At 42.5% G+C, this 24,032-nt stretch overlaps 1 protein-coding gene across 1 annotated transcript; it reads right to left on the bottom strand.

The window, feature by feature from the left end:
- Positions 1-1,057: 1,057 nt before the first annotated feature.
- METTL22 (methyltransferase 22, Kin17 lysine) lies at positions 1,058-21,488 on the bottom strand. The gene is made up of 12 exons (XM_070760823.1): positions 21,397-21,488; positions 19,409-19,466; positions 18,120-18,271; positions 16,155-16,499; positions 14,391-14,431; positions 14,167-14,311; positions 11,315-11,386; positions 9,873-9,926; positions 9,184-9,264; positions 6,284-6,386; positions 4,058-4,226; positions 1,058-1,242 (listed from the first exon to the last, which is right to left on the bottom strand). Exons 3-12 carry the CDS (start codon positions 18,223-18,225, stop codon positions 1,177-1,179), a joined length of 1,182 nt encoding a protein of 393 aa, XP_070616924.1. The 5' UTR covers positions 18,226-18,271; positions 19,409-19,466; positions 21,397-21,488; the 3' UTR covers positions 1,058-1,176.
- Between the last annotated feature and the right edge of the window lie 2,544 nt (positions 21,489-24,032).

Here is a 24,032-nt window from a genome sequence, read left to right as displayed (position 1 = left end):
GGGGAGGGAATGTGAGAGAGAAAGAGAAAAATGAGAAAATGATGGAGGGAAAGAACGAGGGAGAGGGAAACAAAACAAATGAGACAGAAGGAAAAAAAGGGAGAGGGAAGAGAGAAGTGGGAAGGAGGGAGGGAGGGAAAGAAGAAGAAATGGAGGGAACAAGGAAGGAAGAATGAAATGAATTGAGGGGTGGAGGAAGGAAGGACTTTTTTTGGGGGGCGGTGTAAATTTTTTAAAAAATTTCTCTCAACATACATTCAAACAATACAATGTACCATCTAATTTTCCCTGAATAAAATGCAGTATTTTGTCAGTAACTAATATCAATCATCAAAAAAGTTGCAAAAGTTTTTTTTTCTAATGTTGTGATCCAGGTACATACTTTTCTTTTAATTAAATTCCCTCCTTAATGTTCCTTCTAAAAGTACAACACCAATTATATTTCTAACTTAACCATTATGCCAAAGTGCTTTCTTCTTTCTTTATATATTTTTCTATAAATATTTTTCTATATTTTTCTATAAACCAAGAAAACCTTGTATAACCAATCAGATGTTAACAAAAGAAAATTAAAAACAAAACATAAACATATATGAATCTCAGACTTCTTTCCCCCCCCCAAATAGTACGTTCCCATTTTGTTTTTTACATTAAAATAAGGTATGTGCAGTGTGCATAGGGATTTGTTCATAGTTTTTTTTATAGTCCGGCCCTCCAACAGTCTGAGGGACAGTGAACTGGCCCCCTGTGTAAAAAGTTTGGGGACCCCTGCTCTAACCACTGCACCACCAGGGGCTCTTAATGTCATAATGACAAGACAGATTTATTCAGCCCGAAAGCCTTCAGAGACTAAATCTTCTTGACAGAAATATGCCAAAAGTGACCCGATGCTTCTGCTGTGCTGTGGTCACATCTGGAAATCCTGAATGGCCAACACTCTTTAAAAATACCTTTTCTGACCCGATGATCTTTTGCATTCCTGCAACAAACACAATTCTATAGCAAAGCCCATAATAGCTGCTAGCATTTGCAAATCAAAACCCACGTATTACAATCATTGCCACAAATGTGTTTAATCTGTTTTTGACATGGGCCTGGATGCTCTCTGCTTCCATATTTTGTTTGGATCATAAGATCAGCTGATATTGAGAGAAGCCACTGTGTCTGCGTCTTCTTTTAGTCTCTTGGGGACTGAGGAGGAGATCCACCAGGTATCTTCTGGGCTCTAAGCTTCCACAGCTCCTACCAAAGTAAAGATATTCAACATCCTTTAGGGTTCTTGTACAATTCAGGGCTGTACCATTATTAATGAGGGTGGGAAAGCAGGAAGACACTTCCCCCTACTCTGCCATCTGCTTGGGGTCTGAAGAACAACAGAATCTGCAGGAAAAAAAACTAATGGTAGATCAGGTTTTCGTGCTCATGGACTCTAATGGTCCTTGGGGCACTTCCTGGTGTACCTGTGGAGTATCCTCTTTCTTCTCAAATTAAAAAAAAGGATTTGTGACACAAAAAGAAAAAGATAACCATGGGAATCATGATGATGATGGTGGTGGTTGATCAGCTGAGGCCAAGGTCCCTTCTAAGTGTTCTATTTTATTCTATCCCTATTTCTATTCCATTCCATTCCATACTCAATAAAGATTCTATTCTATTCTGTTCTGTTCAATTCTATTCTATTATGTCATCCCTGGTCCTTCTTTTCACTAGACTAGGTTATATACCCAGTTCCTGCAATTGTTCTTGCTATGTTTTAGTATCTAGGCTAAAAAAAAGCAAGAGGGTATCAGCAAGTAGGACCTGGAGAAACTGCAACCAAACAGGAAATCCTGAGGTTGGCATTTGACTTCAGTGTGCCAAGAGAAGAACTTGAAAGGCAGGAAAATGAGCAGCTGGCGTGGTTTAGTTGCTCGCTGTGGGGACTTGGGAGATAATGGGGAGGGATGTTTGTGAATAACAAAAGTTGCAAAGAAGGGGGTTGAAAGCACGCAGATGTGTTCAGAGGCCTCGGAATCCTTTACATGATTTGGTTTGGCTTCTTTTTGCCTGTTTACTTTTCTAGATGTTTTGAAGCTGGCTGTACCCAAAATAGCCCTTTTCATCAAAGGCACTTTGTGTGTAATTGCTGCTTCTGTTCCAGGATGGCACAGAAGGTGAAAACCTTCTAAACATTTGGGTCCAACTCTTGGCTGGAGAGACAATCGTCCTTTTGGTTCCCTATAATTTCAGCTCCTGCTCCCCTATAAGTTTTGCATTATGTTGCAGACATTGAAACAGGATCTAAGTTCAGCCTGTTTCTGAACACTTGATCAAGATGCAATAGCAGCCAAGCTGCTGTTAACAGATCAGCCTCCGACTCTTTACTCTGGAGATTAAATCTGCTATGGGCACTGCAGCGCTTCACACTCTGCGCAACATGTTCTAGATAACAATAGGTCAGCATGAAAGCAATTTATAAGGCTTATTCAATGTTTGTCTTTCTTTGTAGAGCTCAGAACTTCAAATACAGGCTTCCGGCAGGGGAACCTTTTGTAACTGTCCCTGCTCAATCCAATTAAGACTGCTCTGACATCAAACTGGCACAACAGTTACAAAGATGAGTATGTTCTATTTGTGTGTATTTAATGAGTATGCTCTATTTGTGTGTATCAGGAACAATGCGTCTGGGGAATATTGTACAAGCTGTTTTATCAATTCAACCAGGCAGTGGATACTAAAAAAACGGTCACTTATATAAAATAACAGTGTTGGAGGGGAAATTGCAGGTCTTCTAGTCCAGCTCCCTATTCAAGCAGGAGACCTTATATCCTGTGAGGGTGAACCCATGGCAGTGATGATGAACCTTTTTTTGGTTCGTATGCCAAAAGGGTTATGTACGCGTGTGCTAGCATGTGTGCACCTGCCCACACCCATTTCCCTCCCGCCATGCATGCACATGCTGCCCCTGTGCACAACCCTCCCCCCCATCCCTGTGCATACAGACCTCGCTGAAGCCTACATATGTAAATATGTTGGGGGTTGCAATACATAGGCTAACAATGTAAGTTTAAGACTGTACCTTTAAGAGTCATGTGCTGGTTGGCCATAAGAGGGAGCCAACGATGTTCCTCTTGGGGGAGTTTATACTAGAGAGATTTATATTTGCTGTATGTATATTTTGCTGTGTGCGATAACCTGGTTTGTAAACCATTATCAGGATTATATAGAATAGAATTTTATTGGCCAAGTGTGATTGGACACACAAGGAATTTGTAAGATATTGGACTGTGTAACTACTATTGTTTATTTCCCTATCTGTATATAATAATATTGTTCTGTTTTGTACTAAGTCTGATCCCTTGATTGACTAACCCTCATTGGCTACATTAACTTTACTTAAAGTTTGTTGAAGGTTTATTATATTACCTAGAGAGCTGGGGTGGCGCAGCAGGTAGAGTGCTGTACTGCAGCCACTGAAGCTGACTGTAGATCTTTAGGTCAGCAGTTCAAATCTCATCACCAGCTCAAGGTTGACTCAGCCTTCCATCCTCCAAAGGTGGGTCAAATGAGGACCCGGATTGTGGGGGCAATAGGCTGGCTCTGTTAAAAAAAGTGCTATTGCTAACATGTTGCCGCCCTGAGTCTAAGGAGAAGGGCGGCATTGAAATGAAATGAAATGAAATAAATAAATAATAAACAAATAAATAAATTCTAACACCTGGGATGGTGAAGAAATGGCCAAATGGGCAAACTGGAAGTTCAGAAAAACGGACTTCTGGTTTGCCCGTTGTGCTGGTTTTTTTGCACTCTGGAGCCTTCAGAGAAGCTTTCTGAAGCCCCAGAGTGTGAAAAACAGCACAGTGGGCAAACTGGAAGTCCATTTTCTGGTTTGCCCATTGGGCTATTTTTTTCATTGTCCTGACTGGTTAGGAAATTTCTCCTCGGTTCTAAATTGCTTATCTCCTTGATTGCTTTCCACCCACTGTTTTCTTGTCATGTGCTTGTTCTATTGTCCCAACTTTCTATCACTTGTAGGATTACACACCAGATAAGTAGTTTGGCAACACTGATAACCCACCAGTTGTGGAACTCGTTCGTAAACAATATGCTGCGGAAAAGAGAGCTCTACAGGCTGGACGCTGTATCTCATCTCGCCATCGCTGGTTTTCAGCAGCTCCTCCAAAGTATTCCGGAAGTGATTGTAGGCTTCGCACACAATGTCCATTTGCCTTATGGTGAAGTTGAACCTGGTCAAACACATCCCACAAAATATTTACTTACTTACTTACTTAATTCGATTTCTATGCCGCCCAATCCCAATGGGACTCAGGGCGGCTTACAACAATATAAAGAATACACTAGAATAATAAAAATATTAAAACAATAAAAATCCCATTATAAAAACCGGAAAGCAAGCAATACAATCAACATACACGCATGCCACTAAAACTCAATTTGGCCAGATGTAAATATTCCCAGCACCCAGGCCTGTTGGCAAAGCCAGGTCTTCACAGCTTTTCCGAAGGCAAATAGGGTGGGAGCAGTGCGGACATTGCAGGGGTTGGTTCCACAGAGCTGGGGCAGCCACAGAGAAGGCCCACCCCCGCGGTCCTGCCAACCTGCATTGGTTAGTCGACGAGACCTGGATGAGATCAACCCCATGTGATTTTATTAGTCTCTAGGAGGTACAGCTTCAAAAAGCTTATTTTTTTTCTAAATGTAGCTACACCTCCTACACCCCCCGCCCCAATGACAGCAAAAGGCTTCAGAAGATGAAATCAACCTGACAGCAGATGCTGGAGTCACAAAGAACCAGCAAATCTCCTGTACTTGTATAACACTGCCAAAGGTAAAAATCCTAGGTTGCTAGTGCCTATTCCTGTACGTAACTTTTTTTTTTCATGTCAAACCTCCGGAAAGAGAAATGTTTACATGTCCGTTTTATTCAGCTTCAAAGCTTGGAATGAGTTAAAGTCGAGACAGTGAGGTCAAAGAGAGGAAGGAATAAAAAGTTAGCTCTTTTTTGTAGAAGTAGAACATGCTCAAAGTATAGAAGGGGTATTCAGCTGGTTCGTGCTGGTTCGGGTGAACTAGTAATAGTGAACTGTCCCTTGGAGCTATGCAGTCCTATTTAGGCACATTTTGAAGCCGCACGCACAAGCAAAGCGCATGCACTCACATTTGCGAATTGGTGAGGAAAGTCATTGAACACCAGCTCTGCTTACAAACATTTGCTAAGTGTGCATTCAAAGTTACAAAAACTCTGAAAGAAGTGATTTATGACCGGTCCTTCCACTTATAACCATCAGACTCACATGATCAATATTTTTGTTTTTGGCAACCAGCATGCATTTACAATAGTGGCAGCATCCTGGGGTCAGATGATCACTATTTGTGACCTTTCAAGCCAGCTTCTGTTAAGCGAAGTAAATTGGTAAAAACCATTCATTTAATGATGATTCTGATTCGCTTAGCAACTGTGGCAAAAAAATGTAACACTGGGTGGGACTCACTTAGCTAGCATCTTCTAGATATTGATAAAATTGAACGGGTCCAAAGACGGGCTACAAAAATTTTGGAAGGTCTTAAGCATAAAACTTATCAGGAAAGACTTAATGAACTCAATTTGTATAGTCTGGAGGACAGAAGGGAAAGGGGGGATTGAAACATTTAGCTTCCTGAAGCCTCTGGAATGTGAAAAACAGTACAAAGGGCAAATCGGAAATCTGTTCCCAAAACTTCCAGTTTTCCCGTTGAGCCACTTTTTTCACCATTGCAGGTTTGCATGCAGTGTGTGTGTGTAGGGAATGAGTGTCAGTAGCTAGCACGCACGCACACACCCCTTTTGGCATGCAAACCAAAAAAGGTTCACCATCACTATACCCTATACCAGGGGTAGGCAGAGTTGGCTCTTCTAGGACTTGTGGACTTCAACACCCAGAATTCCTGAGCCAATCATCCTAGCTCAGGAATTCTGGGAGTTGAAGTCCACATGTTATAGAAGAACCACTTCAGACAAGTGACTGTCCAGTCTATTCTTAAAAATCTCCAGTGATGAAGCACCCACATCTGAAGTTTGTGGTTTAAATTGAGGGCTGTCTATAAACTAAAGGCCATTTCTAAACTGGTCCAGAAATAACAATGATCTAAAATCATTGGTTGGCATTTTTTCTATATTGATTTTGTTGAAAACTCGGAAAAGCAAATGTTGCCTTTGTTGAAAGCTATGTTTTTGCTTTGTTTGTGATAAACAAGACACCCTATTTATGTTATGGTACATTTTCCACTGAAATGCATCACCAACCTCTTTTCCATAGAGAAGTAGACGGTGCAAGAATTCCTCAGGTTGCTAGTGATTCGCAACAGCGTTTTGAAAAAAGCATCGGTTAGGTCATCGTCATAAATTACTGCGAAATAAAAGTCAGAACGGTGAAGGTTTTCAAGGCGACCCAGAAGCCTCCACCTTAAAGCTGATTTATACAATCAATTATTGTTCAGGATGCACTGTATTATAATGCAAGCAGTTGACTTCTCATTTTATTAACTAAAACTCCAGGTGAATTGCGGTCATGTAACTGAAAGAGACAGGCATGGCAACACACAAACACACACACACACAGGGAGGGAAGGAGAGGGAGAGATCTGCCACATAGCTACATGTTTGATTTTTAATTTCACTGAGAGACTTTTATGCAATAATAGGAGGAGGAAGATGTGGTGGGCAATGTACCCTCTAATTTTTTTTCGGTGTGGGCGGAAAAGTATAGTGTCTGAGCAACAGTCCCTTTGGGACTGGGCGGCATAGAAAAATAAATAAATAAATAAATAAGAAAAAAATCCCTTTTTTTTAATTAAAAGAAATTAATAATTTAAAAAAATCAAAATCCATTACTATTAAAACTAAATCAACCAGCAAAACCAAAAACATTAATAAAAACAGGCACGGGCTGGGTTTTTTTCTCTGTTATTATTTAAGTGCTTTTACCATATGCTCAAGTCACTTCTCTCTCTGTTTCTCTCTCTTTCCTGTCATTCTCTGCCTCAATCATTTTCTCATTTCTCTTTTCTCCCCTTTTTTCTATCATTTCTCTCTATCTCTTCCTTCCATTCTTCTCTCTCTCTTGCTTTCTCTGTCTCTCTCTCTCTTGCTTTCTTCCTCTCTCTCACTCTCTTCCTTCCTCTCTCATCTCTCTTTCTCTCCCCCTCTTTCTCTCACTTTCTCTCTCGTTTTCTTTCTCTCTCTCACTCTTTCTCTCTTGTTTTCTTTCTCACTCTTTCTCTCTCTTGTTCTCTCTCTCTTGCTCTCTCTTTCTCTCCCCCTTTCTCTCTCTCTCTTTCTCACTTTCTCTCTATCTTGATGTCTGTTGCTCTCACTCACTCTCGTTCTCTCTCCGTTCTTCTCAGTGGAGGCTGGCGAAGGTGATATTCAATGTCGGGGGCACGCGGGCGGTTGCGCGCGCTCCCTATCCCCCTGCTAGCCCGCTCGGAATATTCAAAATAAGAAAAGCCTTTGCCGGCGAAGGCTTTTCTTATTTTGAATATTCCGAGCGGGCTAGCAGGGGGATAGGGTGCGCGCGCAACCGCCCGTGCACCCCCGACATTGAATATCACCTTCGCCGGCCTCCACTGAGAGAACGCCTGCCCCGCCTCTCCTGCAACCCCCTTGCTGAGAGCCCGGGACGAAAGTGCTCTCGGCAAAGGTGAGACAGGTGCGTTCCGGGTGCGGGAGGAGCCGTGCCGAAAGGCAAGAGGTGGCGGAGGAGCAGAGGGGGCGGGCGGGGGGCAGCGCCGAAAGGCCGAGGGGGCCGGAGGCACCGTGGAGAGGCAGGGGCGGCCGCGGCTCCCTTCCCTTCTGCTGCCGGCGCCTCCCCGCCCCTGCCGCGGGCTGGCAGGGGGATGGGGAGCGCGCGGCCGTGAAAAAGGTTGTGCGCGGGGGTATTTTGGGGTGCGCGCACACACACGCGCACAGCTTTCAGGGAACGGTGGTGGTGGGTATAACTTCATTGTCTTAATGTCTATGGAGATTCTCAATCATCCATGTTGTCATCATTATCGTCTTTTAATGACCCCATAATCCCTTGTGGGAAGTAGTCTGGGCAACTGAATGGAGCTGAGTGTTTACTGGCTGGATGCTCTTTCTGTCGCCAATGCGGAGTTACATTCAGCAGATATATAATATTCTCATAGTGCCCAGAGAGAGAAGTATTTGCCTCTACCTAGGATTGAACTCACAGCCTCCTGATTATGAGGCAATAGCTCCACCTCTAGATCATTGCATTACTTTTCCCCCTTTCCTCTCTTATTTCCTCCTTATTTCATTTTTTCCTTGTATTTATTTTATATTTTGATAAACTAATAAAAATTTTGGAACAAAAAAGGTATTCTTTTAAAAAATGATGCCAAATGCTGCATTAAAAATGTTCTGGGCAAGATTTGTTTTAACTTGTATCTGTTTTAATCTTGTATTTTAAACCTTATTTTGTACAGTATCTTAATTGGGATGCTTTTGACATGAATGAACAAACATTTTTTAAAAACAGAGCGTTATCAGAATTGTACAAATATGCGGTTGTGATTTCACAGCTAGTCCTCTGATCAATTCAAATTTCTGAACCAATTCGAAGTACAGTGGTACCTCTATTTACAAACTTAATTTGTTCCATAACCAGGTTCTTAAGTAGAAAAGTTTGTAAGAAAAAGCAATTTTTCCCATAGGAAAAATAGCAAATAATGTGTGTGATTGGGGAAACCACAGGGAGGGTGGAGGCCCTGTTTCCTCCCAGGAGATTCCTAGAGAGGCCCCACGTAGGCTTCTCCATGCCTTTTCCGTCCCCGTTTCCTCCCAGGAGATTCCTAGAGAGGCCCCACAGAGGCTTCTCCACGCCTTTTCCAGTTACAGCTTGGGAGGCTCGGGTTTATAAGTGGAAAATGGTTCTTGAGAAGAGGCAAAAAACTATTGAGCGCCCGGTTCTTATCTAGAAAAGTGAATAAGTAGAGGCATTTGTAGGCAGAGGTACCACTGTACAGAATGAACCTGGGTTTTCTCAAATTGATTGGCAGCCAAGGCCAAGAACTGAAAGGTTTGTGCGAATCCTAACCTTAAATCACCTTTCCCTGAACCAACCTGGTTTTGACATTCAAATCTCGTTAATGCTGATTAGCATGTTTTTATAGCCTCAATCCATTCCCAAACCTTTTTCTTACCATCAGCAGCCAGGATCACAGTGGTGTGGTCACGAAGCTCAGCAATCTCTTTTTCAGACCAACTGAAGCAATCCTCAGGATCTACAGCAAAAAGAAAATATATATATATACAATACTGCATATCCAATATCGTCTAAAGCAATGTTTCCCAACCTTGGCAACTTGAAGATATTTGGACTTCAACTCCCAGAATCCCCCAGCCAGCGAATGTCTGTTGACTCTCCATCTAAGGGCTGATGGACGTTCAGTCTCTGCCTCTGTCTCTCTCTTTCTCTGCCAGCTCCATTCCCTCTTCCCCCTCGGAGCTCTCAGGTTGCCCTGATATGCTGCCCCTGACTTCCACGGATCCCCTTCCTCTGATTTGGCTGCTGGAGGGCCAGCAGCTGACAGGTCACAAAATGTTATTGTTTTTCACCTCATTTATTCTAATGCCAGGGCCCTTCGTGGCATGAAATAATAGAAGCAAATTTTAGATTTTTTATAAAAGCACCTTTTGCCCATCTCAATAAAAAGAAAAAAAAAAGGGAAATGTTCTTCAGGATTTTGACCTCCCAATTAAGCCAAACAACACTATGGGCAAAAATGTATTTTGCACATACTCAGAGGCAAAGACTTGAGTGCCATCATCTCAGAAAAATGAGAGTCTGGAAATAAAACCTCAAAACCAGCTGTAGAGAAGGCTTACATACCAGTGCAGAAATCGTCTTGCTGCCAATCCAGCTTTTTAACTCTAATTTCACTTCCTAAAAATCAGCAAAATAATAAGTGGCAAGAAAAGAAAACTATGAGTATACAAAGAATACATAAAATAAACAAGAATGTAGTGGCAATGCCGTTATGATGTGCTTCTTATATAGATGGTCCTCAATTTACAACCACAGTTGGGACTGACATAGCTGTTGCTGGGCTGGTTGCCAGATGCCTGGTCCTCATTTTACAACAATTTTTACTGTAGTCCTTAAGCGAGTTGTTAAATTAATCACATGGTTTATTAAATGAATCTGGCTTTCCCTATGAACTTTGCTTGTTGGAAGCCGTCTGTCAGGGTTCTGGCGGATGTCCTAATTAAATCATTAGCCTCAAGCCAAGTCTCAAAAGAAATCCAGTTATTTATTAAGAGCAACATGTCAGCCTGGTTCCAAGTGAAGCCAGCTCTGACCATATATAATTTACACCCCAATTATGACTCTGTTTCCCCCCTCCTCCCAGGATGTGTCATCAATCGCATTCGCTAATGGAGCAACTTTGCAGGTTGTAAAGGTCACTCCCCTCCAGCTTTGGTCTTCTATAGAACTTCTATATAATTTGTTTTTCTATAGTACTTCCAAACCCAATTAAAATTGTAAAACAATATTAGCCATTTATCCAGAAGCAACACTCAAGACCATACATTTTAAAATATATACTGTAAGTAACTGCTTGGGCTACTTGCCACTAAATAATACATCTCAGACTTGATGCTTGTTTTTCTCTCTCTATCCTGCACTCTGTTTCTCTCTCTGTGTCTTTCTGTGTGTGTCTCTTTCTTTCTCTTTCCTTCTATCACTGTCTCTCTCCCCCCATTTTTCTCTCTCCTGCTATCTCCCTTTGTGTCTAATTCTCCCCCCTCTCTCCCGCACTGTTTCTCTATCTCTCTCCCCATCTTTCTCTCACCTGCTATCCTGCTTTGTGTCTCTTTATTTCTCTCTCTCTCTATCCCAGTTTCTCTCTCTCCCCATCTTTCTCTCTCACCCGCTATCCTGCTTTGTGTCCCTTTCTTTCTCTCTCTCTCTATCCTGCACTGTTTTTCTCTCTCTCCCCATCTTTCTCTCTCACCCGCTATCCTGCTTTGTGTCTCTTTCTTTCTCTCTCTCTATCCCAGTTTCTCTCTCTCCCCATCTTTCTCACCCGCTATCCTGCTTTGTGTCCCTTTCTTTCTCTCTCTCTATCCCGCACTGTTTTTCTCTCTCCCCCCATCTTTCTCTCTCACCCGCTATCCTGCTTTGTGTCTCTTTCTTTCTCTCTCTCTTTCTCTCTGTATTTCAGTTTGCTGGATGTGAAAAATTGAACAATCTTGAAAGCACATTGCAATATCATCTCATGTAGGTTTGTTCAGCATCCTTGTAGTCAGTGCAACACATTCATCTTTTACCTGTTGGCTCGGTGATGTGCTTGTTTAAGGCTACATTTCGTTCACACATGCTCAATAGGTCTTCACCAACATCTTTAAAAACAAAAAAAGATGAAAGATAGTAGAAGCCCAAAGAGCCAGTTTGGGGAAATTTTAATCCCACTCTAGGCATGAAAACAGCTGGATGACTTTAGACCAATCACCAGAAGATAGAAACATAGAAACATAGAAGTCTGACGGCAGAAAAAGACCTCATGGTCCATCTAGTCTGCCCTTATACTATTTTCTGTATTTTATCTTAGGATGGATATATGTTTATCCCAGGCATGTTTAAATTCAGTTACTGTGGATTTATCTACCACGTCTGCTGGAAGTTTGTTCCAAGGATCTACTACTCTTTCAGTAAAATAATATTTTCTCATGTTGCTTTTGGTCTTTCCCCCAACTAACTTCAGATTGTGTCCCCTTGTTCTTGTGTTCACTTTCCTATTAAAAACACTTCCCTCCTGGACCTTATTTAACCCTTTAATATATTTAAATGTTTCGATCATGTCCCCCCTTTTCCTTCTGTCCTCCAGACTATACAGATTGAGTTCATTAAGTCTTTCCTGATATGTTTTATGCTTAAGACCTTCCACCATTCTTGTAGCCCGTCTTTGGACCCGTTCAATTTTGTCAATATCTTTTTGTAGGTGAGGTCTCCAGAACTGAACACAGTATTCCAAATGTGGTCTCACCAGCATTCTATATAGCGGGATCATAATCTCCCTCTTCCTGCTTGTTATACCTCTAGCTATGCAGCCAAGCATCCTACTTGCTTTCCCTACCGCCTGACTGCACTGTTCACCCATTTTGAGACTGTCAGAAATCACTACCCCTAAATCCTTTTCTTTTGAAGTCTTTGCCAACACAGAACTGCCAATACAATACTCAGATTGAGGATTCCTTTTCCCCAAGTGCATTATTTTACATTTGGAAACATTAAACTGCAGTTTCCATTGCTTAGACCATTTATCTAGTAAAGCTAAATCATTTACCATATTACAGACGCCTCCAGGAATATCAACCCTATTGCACACTTTAGAATCATCGGCAAATAGGCAAACCTTCCCTACCAAACCTTTCCCTATGTCACTCACAAATATATTAAAAAGAATAGGACCCAGAACAGACCCTTGTGGCACACCGCTTGTAACCTGACTCTGCTCAGAATACTCGCCATTAACAATAACTCTCTGATGTCTACGCTTCAGCCAGCTGCAAATCCATTGAACTATCCAGGGATTAAGTCCAATCTTCACTAATTTATCTATCAGCTCTTTATGTGGAACCGTATCAAAGGCTTTGCTGAAGTCCAGGTAGGCAATATCCACGGCACCACCTTCATCCAACACCTTTGTGACATAGTCAAAGAAATCAATGAGATTAGTCTGACATGATTTGCCTTCAGTAAAGCCATGCTGATTTGGGTCCAATAAGTTATTGTTTTTTAGGTGCTGATTTATCCTCTTTTTGAGTAGAGTCTCCATCATTTTAACTACAACTGATGTCAAGCTAACTGGCCTGTAGTTACCAGCTTCTTCTCTACTGCCCTTCTTGTGAATAGGCACAACACTGGCCATTCTCCAATCCTCAGGAACTTCTCCTGTTAACAACGATTGGTTAAACAAATCAGTCAGGGGGGTAGTAATGACAGTTCTGAGTTCTTTAAGAACTCTGGGGTGGATGCCATCTGGACCCATTGCCTTATTTATCTTTAATCGTTCAAGTTCTTCTAAGACATCGGCTTCTAAGATCACTGGAGCTGAATCCGTACAGTTGGAAGCAATGCTATATCCCTCTATAGTATTATTTTGTAAGGTGTCTTTTGAGAAAACTGAACAGAAGTAGCTATTGAAATGGTCAGCCATCTCCTTATTCCCATTAATGCATGTATTATTCCCGGTACTAAGCTTCGTGATGCCGCAGCTTTTCTTCTTCTTATCATTAATATATCTGAAGAAGGTTTTATCCCCCTTCTTTACAGATTTGGCAATTTCTTCCTCTTTTGAGGCTTTAGCATCATATATTATCTGTTTCGCCTCCTTCTGTTTCATTTTATACACCTCCCTATCAGCTATACTTCCAGACTCTTTATACCTCCTATAGGCAGCCTTTTTTTCATTGACTATAGCCCTTACATCATTGCTAAACCATAGCGGTTTCTTCTTCCTTTTACCTTTAGTTATCATGGATTCTAGTCTTGTCTTAGGCATGAAAGCCAACTGGATGACATTGGGCCAAACACCAAATACTGCCTATTAGTTTGAGAGTGTTGTGGGTATTAGTTATTTAGCAGATCAATGGCATGGGGAAAAAATACTGTCCTTGTGTCTAGTTGTTCTGATGTACAGCATCGTTTTGAAGGTAGATGTATATCACAGTATAGTGATGCCTCTACCTAAGAACGCCTCTACTTACAAACTTTTCTAGATAAGAACTGGGTGTTCAAGATTTTTTTGCCTCTTCTCAAGAACCATTTTCCACTTACAAACCCGAGCCTCCAAAATTATAACCGGAAAAGGTGGGGAGAAGCCTCTTTGGAGCCTCTCTGGGAATCTCCCTGGAGGAAACAGGGCCGGAAAAGGCAGGGAGAAGCCTCCGTGGGGTCTCTCTAGGAATCTCCTGGGAGGAAACAGGGCCTCCACCCACCCTGTGGTTTCTCCAATCGCATGCATTATTTGCTTTTACATTGATTCCTATGGGAAAAATTGCTTCTTCTTACAAACTTTTCTACTTAAGAACCTGGTCCCGGAATGAATTAAGTTCGTAAGTAGAGGCACCACTTTATTATTGATTTCCAACCCAGCCAAAGAGTTGAGCTAAAGAGATACCTGTGCAATAAACGGTCTTGGCAGCTCTTCCCGCGATGATGCTGACAAACCCGATTCCTCCCCCAAGCTCCAGCACTGTGCAATCCCTGAACAAATCTTGCTTCGAGAGGATGTAATCCGCAAGCAGGAAGGCTCCTCGCCAGACCTTAAAAACCAGAGAGGAAGATCGTATGTGGGGCGGACTTAAAAACAGCCGGGAAATGGACAGCAAACATGCTTCCTACCTGTTTCCCAACATCTTCTAAAGGTGTCGCCATGGTGTGCTCTGGAACAGCAAAACACATGAAGAATCTTTTCCATTAGACAAAATTTGTAATCTATCCTCGCCAAAAAACCCTGTATTCTACTCAAAACTGCCTTTGTAATAAAGTTCAGAAAATTATAAACACGAAAAGGCAGGAGTGGAAAATATCATATTTTTCAGAGTATAAGACACACATAAGTTTTTGGGGAGGAAAATAGGGGGGGGGGAAATTTCCAGGTATTCATCTGGCTATTACTACTTATTCATCTGGCTAGTCCTTAGTCTGGTCAGCTTCAGCACATTAGTTTGCTGGGTTGAGCCCACGGGCTTGATTTTATCCCCTGGTTGGGGATAAAAAGCAGTTTCTAAAACACTTTACTTCTCTCTCTCTTAAGAGAGAGAAACAATGAGAAAATCAGGGAAAGGGAGGATCTTTTAGCTAGCAAAACATGGAAAATCATGTTGGGGCTGAAAAAAAGCTTAGTAAAAACTACTGTACATTTGAAGTATAAGACCCACGCAGGGGGAGGGGGGGAGAAGGTGCATCTTATACTTTTAAAAATATGGTACTTCTCTCAAGATACTGTTTGAAAAATGTATAATCTGCATTCAATCCGAGCAGGAAGGGAAAGAATCAGAAATGGAGAGAATTAAAATATGAATTGTTCACCATTGTAATTAAAACAATCAAACAACAACAAAAAAACTCCAAAGTTCTTCTTCTGCCCAAAAGTGAAAAACGAACTCTGGAGAGCAGTGTTTGTCAACTGTCCAACTTTTAAGATGTGTGGACTTCGACTCCCAGAATTCCCCAGCCAGCCATATTGTAAATGTTGCAAAACTGAGGTCATGTGACTGTGGGATGCTGCAATGATTATAAGCGCAGGTCAGCTACTGAGTGTACTTTGCTACTCTCAGAACTTTGAATCCAAGTCTTCAGTACCAGTTATGCCCTCTATAATTAATCCTTCCTCACTTCTGCTCTGGCAGCCAAAAGATGTTTCTTCAGTGTTTAGCCCTAGGAGACTGACTGACTGTTTGAATAAAAATTAATAAAGTGGTACCTCTACTTACGAAATTTTCTAGATAAGAACCGTGTGTTTAAGATTTTTTGCCTCTTCTCAAGTACCATTTTCCACTTACAAACCCGAGCCTCCGAAACTGTAACTGGAAAAGACATGGAGAAGCCTCCGTGGGGCCTCTCTAGGAATCTCCTGGGAGGAAACGGGGCCTCCACTCTCCCTGCGGTTTCCCCAATTGCACGCATTACTTGCTTTTACATTGATTCCTATGGGGTAAAATTGCTTCTTCTTACAAACTTTTCTACTTAAGAACCTGGTCACAGAATGAATTAAGTTTGTAAGTAGAGGTACCACTGTACATTGATATTAAATACTCTTAAAACATAAAAAATACTAAAAACCCACAATTAAAAACAGTCTATCATTCCTGTACTGGCATAGATGTGTTTTTAATGCCTTTGGAAAAGCAAGGAGAGTGGGGGTGGTGCGGATCTCCAGGGGGAGTTGGTTCCACAGGGTCGGGGCCACAACAGAGAAGGCTCTCCCCCGCAGACCTGCCAGTCGGCATTGTTTGGCCGAGGGGGCCCAGAAGAGGCCGACTCTGTGCAACCTAACCATTTGCTGGCATGTGTGAGGCAGAGATCCATTGCAACTTTGCTAAGCGATTGGTTGTTAGTTCAGCACTATTTGCATGAGAATTAAATAATTGTGGTGTTACTAACCTATTTTAACAACATTGCAGTCATTGTTCTGGTGTTCTTGTTCTTCCAAGATATCTCCGTTCTTAGTCAAAATAATAGGGAAGGCCTTAGTCCTTGTCTGATCCTCATCTCCGGTAGGAGGGAAGGGGGCTTTACGGACCACTCGCAGGTCCCCATCTTCATCCAACAAGGCCTCAAATCCTTGAGAGGAGCCATTTTTGTTCTCGGGACCACGTGGATCATCGTCCGCAGCAGCTCTGCCCTCTGCAATGAATTCTTCCTCATTTGTGCTCTGGCAGCCAAAGGATGAATTCTCAGGGTCCTCCGGGCTATCGTCCAACAGGAGTCTGAACTGCGAGAGAAAGACTAAGAGGCAAAAATTTCAGTTGATATATTATCTTGCAAGCAAGTGACCTGTACATTTAAAGAAACTTAAAAACAGAATTAGATTTTCCGATGTTCTAGGGCAGTGATGGTGAACCTACGGCATGGGTGCCACAGGTGGCACGCGGAGCCATATCTGCTGGCATGTGAGCCGTTGCCCTAGATCAGCTCCAACGTGCATGTGTGTGCCGATCAGCTGATTTTTGGCTCACACAGAGGCTCTGGGAGGGTGTTTTTGCCTTCCAGAGAGCCTCTGTGGGGATGGGGGAGGGCATTTTACCCTGCCCCGGCTCCAGGGAAGCCTTTGGAGGCTGGGGAGGGCAAAATACAAGCGTACTGGGCCCACCAGAAGTTGGGACACAGACCTCCAGAGGGCCTCTGAGGGGCGGGGGAAGCTTTTTCCATCCTCCCCAGGCATTGAATTATGGGTGTTGCTTGAGAGCCAGCAGAATGATGACCCTGAGAAAGTTCCCTTATTGCTTTCCCAGAGCGACCGGTTTCTCTGGGGCTTTGTTCTGCTCCCCAGTTACAAACATATCAAAACACACCGTTTGAATGAACTAAATTTAATCAATCAACCACTGCTAATAACTGACCGCAGTGGAGACATACACACAAATCAAAAAGCAATCCTTTATTGCAAAAAGTCAGCTGCTAATTAATCTTCATTAGCAGCCGGGGTAAGTTCAAACAGTCTTAACTCAAAGCAAAGCAATGCAGTTAGTTCTTGCTATCTCCCGTAGGGTCCAAAAGCTTGGAAAAATGCACAGGAGACTTCGATGATAAGAAATCCAAAGCAGAGAAACAGGGATTCACAAGACGCTCAGGACAGATACACATGTCTAAAACGTTGTTTCCTGCAGCCTTTCAGCTGCCTCTGCAATGTCCTTAAGTAGACTAGGGGAGTGGCCAATTAGCCCTCAGTCTTACTCCCGAGGAGACCTCCTCAGGAGTAGCCATTCTTGTCTCTGGGCAGCTCTGCAAGCTTTTACATTAAGAAGAGGAAAAGTCTCTTCTTACTCATCGCTGCTATGAGGTGCTGAAGGTTCCAAAGGCCCTGGCTGAACCTCTGCCTCTGGCACTAAGTCCTTGCCAGCCTCCTCGCTGGCTGACTCGGGTGCCAGCCGCACAGGCTGTTGGTGCATCACTAAATTGGTCTCCTCTCGAATGGGATCTGCTATCAGCTGCACGGGCTGCTGGCGGGCCACAGAAGACTCTGCAGATGTGTTCCATTTCTGTTCCCATCAAGCCCAGCCATGTGCTATCAGACCCTTCATGGTCCCTTTCTTACGTCTGTGCATTTTGCCAATCGCTTCCCCTTCTACTCTTCAGTTTCGGTTATTTTATGCATATCCTTGTTTCTCCTCTTTGTTACAGCTAAATGTTACAGCTTCTTCCTTATTGAATTCTCTCTTAAGTCCATGCATTAAATTGTAAACTATGGCTGAGAACTGCAGCTGGTTGGAATTGCATGATATGAATAAACAAAAAAAGCAAATCACTAAACAGCAACCCTGGAAGCTCTCCGAGTTCAGCCACCCTTCCTATCTCTCTCAGTCAACAGCATCCATTCCTGATGAATGGCATAAACTGTTATATTACCTGGCTGGCCAACAGCGTTCAGCCTCACCATAAAATGCCTTCTATTTGCAGTGTGGAGGTGAATATCAGAGAGTACTGTATCACTTCGAAATACTGTTTCATCCATAGCGTCTCTCACCTTCTCCAACTAAGATGTATGGGGACCAGATCGTCTAGAATTATTAAAAAAAAGCAACCACTTAATTGACATAAAAAAGATTGTAATATTTCACATCTGCCTATAAAATCCAACATAGGTACATCCCATCAACTTGATGTTGCAATCATCATTAAGTGTGAAAAACAGTCTTAATTCACTTTTTTTCAAAGCCAACTTTGAATGGTCACTAAAGAAATAGTCTTAATTCAAGGCCTATCCATACTTCACAAGTCTTTATATTAATCTATTTTGAAGGTGTGACTGTCAGGCTTGGAAGCCATCTTTTATCTTTTTGGATTCAGGCTGCCACATTTTCGACTGTGGGAAAATGAGAGGGGGAATTATATGGAGTAGGTCAGTGATGGCGAACCCCTGGCATGGGTGCCACAGGTGGCATGCAGAGCCATATCTGCTGGTCCGTGAGCCATTGTCCCAGCTCAGCTCCAACGTGCATGTGTATGCCGGCCAGCTGATGTTTGGCTTGCACAAAGGCTCTGGGAGGGCGTTTTTGGCTTCCAGAGACCCTTCAGGAGGATGGCGGAGGGCGTCTTTACCCTCGCCTGGCTCCAGGAAAGCCTTTGGAGCCTGGGGAAGGCAAAATGTGAACATAGTGGGCCCACCAGAAGTTGAGAAACAGGCCGTTCCCGCCCTCCAGAGGGCCCCTGGGGAAGCCATTTTCAACCTTCCCACACATTGAATTATAGGTGTGGGCACTCGCGCATGCTCTTTCGGTACTCAAGGAAAAAAAGTTTGGCCATCACTGGAGTAGGTGATATGTAGTAGTCTAAATAAAGTCTTTCCAGAATGTTCAAGGCTGCTGTACTCAGCAGCTGCAAGGAAGTGACGGGGGGCATCTTCAGTTTTGGATGGTGCCTGATTGGATCGGGTGGTGGACACATGAGTGCTGGGCAGGGACTTGAACTTTTGTTTGGATGGAGAAAACCTGGAAGCTTTCAGATTCCGGTTTCCCCAGATGTTGCCAAAATGACATCTCTAATAAATTGGAACTTTGAGGAACTTCTAGCCTTGGAGTCTTGTTTTGTTGGGGGTATTTCTTGGAAGGCTGACACTCTTGTGTATACATTTCACAAAGAAATATAGCCTTGTGTGCAAAACACACAGTTCAGAGTGCAATTCTCTACTTATTTACCTGGGAGGAGGCTCCAAAGAGTTCAGCAGAACTTGCTTAACAGCAAATAGAATTGAGCCTGCATGATTACAAAAAAGGAAATAAAATAAAACAGATTACTTGCTATTTCATGCATGCTATTAATAAATTTTGTATACCATATTTCAAAATGAATCTTACTTTCAGAAGAGATAGTATGAAGAAAGCTTGTAGTCCCTAGATAAATTAGGAAGGAGTACCGTGCACAAACAAATCCTTTAAAAATAATTTTTGAAATCTATTGAATTTGTATGGATAAAGCACATTTATAAATGGGTAATACAGTGGTACCTCTACCTATAAATGAACTTTTCTAGATAAGAACCAAGAACCAAGTGTTCAAGATTTTTTTTCCTCTTCTCAATAATTATTTTCCACTTAAAAATCCGAGCCTCTTAAACTGTAACCGGAAAAGGCAGGGAGAAGCCTCCATGGGGCCCTCTAGGAATCTCCTGGGAAGAAATAGGGCCGGAAAAGGCGGGGGAGAAGCCTCCGTGGGGGCACTCTAGAAATCTCCTGGGAAGAAACAGGCCAGAAAAGGCGGGGATAAACCTCTTTTGGGGGCTCTCTAGGACTCTCCTGGGAAGAAATAGGGCCGGAAAAGGCAGGGAGAAGCCTCTGTGGGGGCTCTCTAGGAATTTCCTGGGAGGCAACAGTGCTTCCACCCTCCCTGTGGTTTTCCCAATTGCATGCATTATTTGCTTTTAAATTGATTCCTATGGAAAAAATTGCTTCTTCTTACAAACATTTCTATTAAGAACCTGGTCACAGAACGAATTAAGTTCGTAAGTAGAGGTACCACTTTATTATCCTTGCATAATAAAACATGGCTCTTCCCTCCACTGTAAAAAGTTTCCTTTGCCTTGAAAATATGTATCGGTGCACATATGGGGAGGTAGAGGTAATCTGCTTATGGGCAGAGACACCCTTTTTTAGAACGATGACCCAAAGAAGGCAGATCATCCTGCTGCCACAGGGAGGGATGGACGATAGTAACACATGGAGAGGAGGAAATCTAGCACGCTCACAGAGCTACACAGAAATTTCTTCACAGTGAGAACTATCAGCAAGTACTTTCAATCCCATCTAACTTCCTTTCCCCATTCCATCTTTCAGTTCCTTCTTCCACTTTTCTTTCCCTCTTTCCACCTTCCTTCCTGTCCTTCTTTCCAACTTTCTTTCCCTGTATTTCTTTTCATATTTTTTTACTTTCAGTCCCTCCTACTTTTCTTTCCCTATTTTTCCACTTTCCACCTTCCAGTCCCTCCTCCCATTTTTCCCTCTTTCCACCTTCCTTCCTTCCTGTTCTTCCATCCACCTTCCTTTCAATCTCTCCTTCTACTCTCCTTTCCCCATTTTTCCACCTTCCTTCCCTCCATGTTTCCCTGCCCGTCTTTCCATCTTCCACCTTCCTACCAGTCCCTTCTCCTTCCTTCCTTCCATTCCTTACTTTCAGTTTCTCCTTCCATCTTTCTTTCCTCATCTTTCTTACTTTCAGTCCCTTCTACTTTCTTCCCTATTTTTCCACTTTCCACCTTCCTACCTTTCAGTCCCCTTCCATTTTTCCATCCACCTTCCTTTCAATCCCTTCTTCCACTTTTCTTTCCCTCTTTCTACCTTCCTTCCTTCCTGTTCTTCCGTCCACCTTCCTTCCAGTCCCTCCTTCTACTTTCCTTTCCCCATTTTTCCACCTCCCTTCCCTCCACCTTTCCCTGACCCGTCTTTCCATCTTCCTTCCAGTCCCTCCTTCTACCTTCCTTCCTTTCGTTTTTCTTTCCCTTTCCACCTTCCTGTTCTTCCGTGCACCATCCTTCCAGTCCCTCCTTCCAAAGACAAGAGGGCAACCGGCACTCTGCAGGCGCGCAGAGGAACCCTGTTTCTCCCGGTTGCTTCCTGTAGTCCCACGCAGCCCTTTTGCGCTCTGAGAGTCAAAGAGCTCGCGAACTCCTCTTCGCTCCGTTTGAACTCACCTCTCGACGCGCTTCCGAGACGCACCACATACACACCTCCATCGTTGTTTCTCTCCCCCCCCACTGCTTCCTGTTTCCGACTTCCGGCTCCTGCCTTCTATGGAGTCCCGCCTCTCGCACGAATTGACCAATCATTGACGAGAGTACCTTACTGGGCGGGACTGCAGGAAGCAACCGGGGTAAACAGGGTTCCTCCGCCCTAAAAGCATCGTCCCTCTCCAGCGTTTCAGGGTTGCTATGGCAACCTGCGTTCTCCTTGAACAGAATGGTGGCGCTTAAGCTTTCTCCTTCTGATACTTCAGGGAACTTAAGCTTTAAATTGCTGTGGCAGCTTCCATTAGCTGCAATTAAAAGTCCAATATATCAGAAGTTGTGATGTTTCATCACTGGAGGATTTTTAAGAAGATAGTAGGAAGACAAGCCGTTCCATTTGCCCAGAACAGGGTCTCCTGTTTTAGCAGGGGGAGAATGGAATGGAATACAATAATTTATAATTATAATTTATTAGATTTGTATGCCGCCCCTCTCCGAAGACTCGGGGCGGCTCACAACATAACATCAATACAATATAAATACAAATCTAATGTTAAAAAATTAAAAAAAACTAATTTAAAATACATTGTTATAAAAAACTTATGTACTGCACAATCATACACACTCAAACCGACTGAACATAAATATAATAAAGGTCAGCGAAAAAAGGAGGGGGGAGATTAATCCCCCCCACGCCTGGCGGCAAAGGTGAGTCTTCAACATTTTATGGAAGGCGAGGAGGGTGGGGGCAGTTCGAATCTCCGGGGGGAGTTGATTCCAGAGGGCCGGGGCTGCCACAGAGAAGGCTCTTCCCCTGGGTCCCGCCAGACAACATTGTTTTGTCGACGAGACCAGGAGAAGGCCAACTCTGTGGGACCTAATCGGCCGCTGGGATTCGTGCAGCAGAAGGTGGTCTCATAGGTACTCTGGTCTGATGCCATGTAGGGCTTTATAGGTCATTATCAACATTTTGAATTGTGACCGGAAATTGATCGTCAGCCAGTGCAAGCTGCGGTGTTGATGAAACATGGGCATATCTGTACAATACAATTATACAATACAATACAATGAAGACTGGATAGGATAGGATAAGATAGGATAGAACGATGAGTGGATAAAATAGAATAAGATAGGATAGGTTGGATAGAATAGAATAGAATGAAGAATGGATAGGATAGATAGAATAGAATAGAATGAACAATGGCTAGGATAGAATAGAATAGAACAGAATAAAATGAAGTATTGATAGAATAGAATGAAGAATGGATAGGATAAGATAAGATAGGATAGGTTGGATAGGATAGGGTAGGATAGTGTAGAATAGAATAGAATAGAATAGAATAGAATAGAATGAAGAATGGATAGGATAGAACAGAATAGAATGAAGAATGGATAGGATAGAATGAATAATGAATATAATAGATAGGACCGGATGGGGGGATAAGAATGGAATGGAAGAAAAGAAAAGAGAGGAGAATGAAGAATGTATGGAATGGAAGAGAAGAAAAGAGAGGAGAATGAAGAATGAATGGAATGGGAGAGAAGAAAAGAGAGGAGAATGAAGAGTGAATGGAATAGAATAGAATACTGAAATGAAGAATAGAATGAAGAATGGAATGGAATAGTATAGAATAGAATAGAATGTAGTTAGATTGGAATATAGAATAGGATAGGGATAGGATGGGATAGGAATAGAGTGCATTTAGAATAGAATGGAATGAAATGAAATAGGAATAGAATAGAATCTGAAAGGGACCTTTGAGGTCTTCTAGTCCAGTTCCCTGCTCAAGCAGGAGAACCTATACCATTTCATACTCAATCTGTATAGTCTGGAGGACAGAAGAAAAAGGGGGGACATGATCGAAACATTTAAATATATTAAAGGGTTAAATAAGGTCCAGGAGGGAAGTGTTTTTAATAGGAAAGTGAACACAAGAACAAGGGGACACAATCTGAAGTTAGTTGGGGGAAAGATCAAAAGCAACATGAGAAAATATTATTTTACTGAAAGAGTAGTAGATCCTTGGAACAAACTTCCAGCAGACGTGGTAGATAAATCCACAGTAACTTAATTTAAACATGCCTGGGATAAACACATATCCATCCTAAGATAAAATACAGAAAATAGTATAAGGGCAGACTAGATGGACCAGGAGGTCTTTTTCTGCCGTCAGACTTCTATGTTTCTATGTTTCAGAAAAGTGACTGTTGGACTAGAGGATCTTTAAGATCCCTTACAATTCTGTTATTTTATTAAAATATTTCACAATACATAATTTCGTGGCTAACTAAACCATAACTTACTTAATAGGCCCAGCTGGTCTTGTTAGAATAGCAGAAGGAACACACTTTCAAGCTTTCAAGTTGCCATATACAATACGTACCGTATATGCAGAGAGTAGACTGCATTGTAATTTAATAAGTTCTAAACCAGTGGTTCCCAACCTTTTCTTGGCCGTGCCCCATCTAAGCATCTCTAAAATCCTGAGGCCTCCCCCCCCATGACATGTAATTTTCATTATTCAAAGTCTAAAAGGCCATAAAGTAGGTTTAAACAAGATTACAATTGCCCCCATTAAAAATGAAATTGGCCCCATGTTGAG

The sequence above is a fragment of the Erythrolamprus reginae genome, chromosome 9 (assembly GCF_031021105.1).
Source record: "Erythrolamprus reginae isolate rEryReg1 chromosome 9, rEryReg1.hap1, whole genome shotgun sequence".
NCBI classification, from domain to species: Eukaryota; Metazoa; Chordata; class Lepidosauria; order Squamata; family Dipsadidae; genus Erythrolamprus; species Erythrolamprus reginae.
Note: the sequence above shows the minus strand (reverse complement) of the source record. Positions and strands in the feature narration are given on the sequence as shown.

Coding starts and splice junctions, on each gene's coding strand:
- METTL22 (XM_070760823.1), bottom strand. CDS start 18,225: ATGGATGAAACAGTATTTCGAAGTGATACAGTACTCTCTGATATTCAC. Junction 14,312..14,390: donor TAGAAGATGTTGGGAAACAG/GTAGGAAGCATG, acceptor CTGGTTTTTAAG/GTCTGGCGAGGAGCCTTCCT. Junction 1,243..4,057: donor ACGAACGAGTTCCACAACTG/GTGGGTTATCAG, acceptor TTACTTTGGTAG/GAGCTGTGGAAGCTTAGAGC.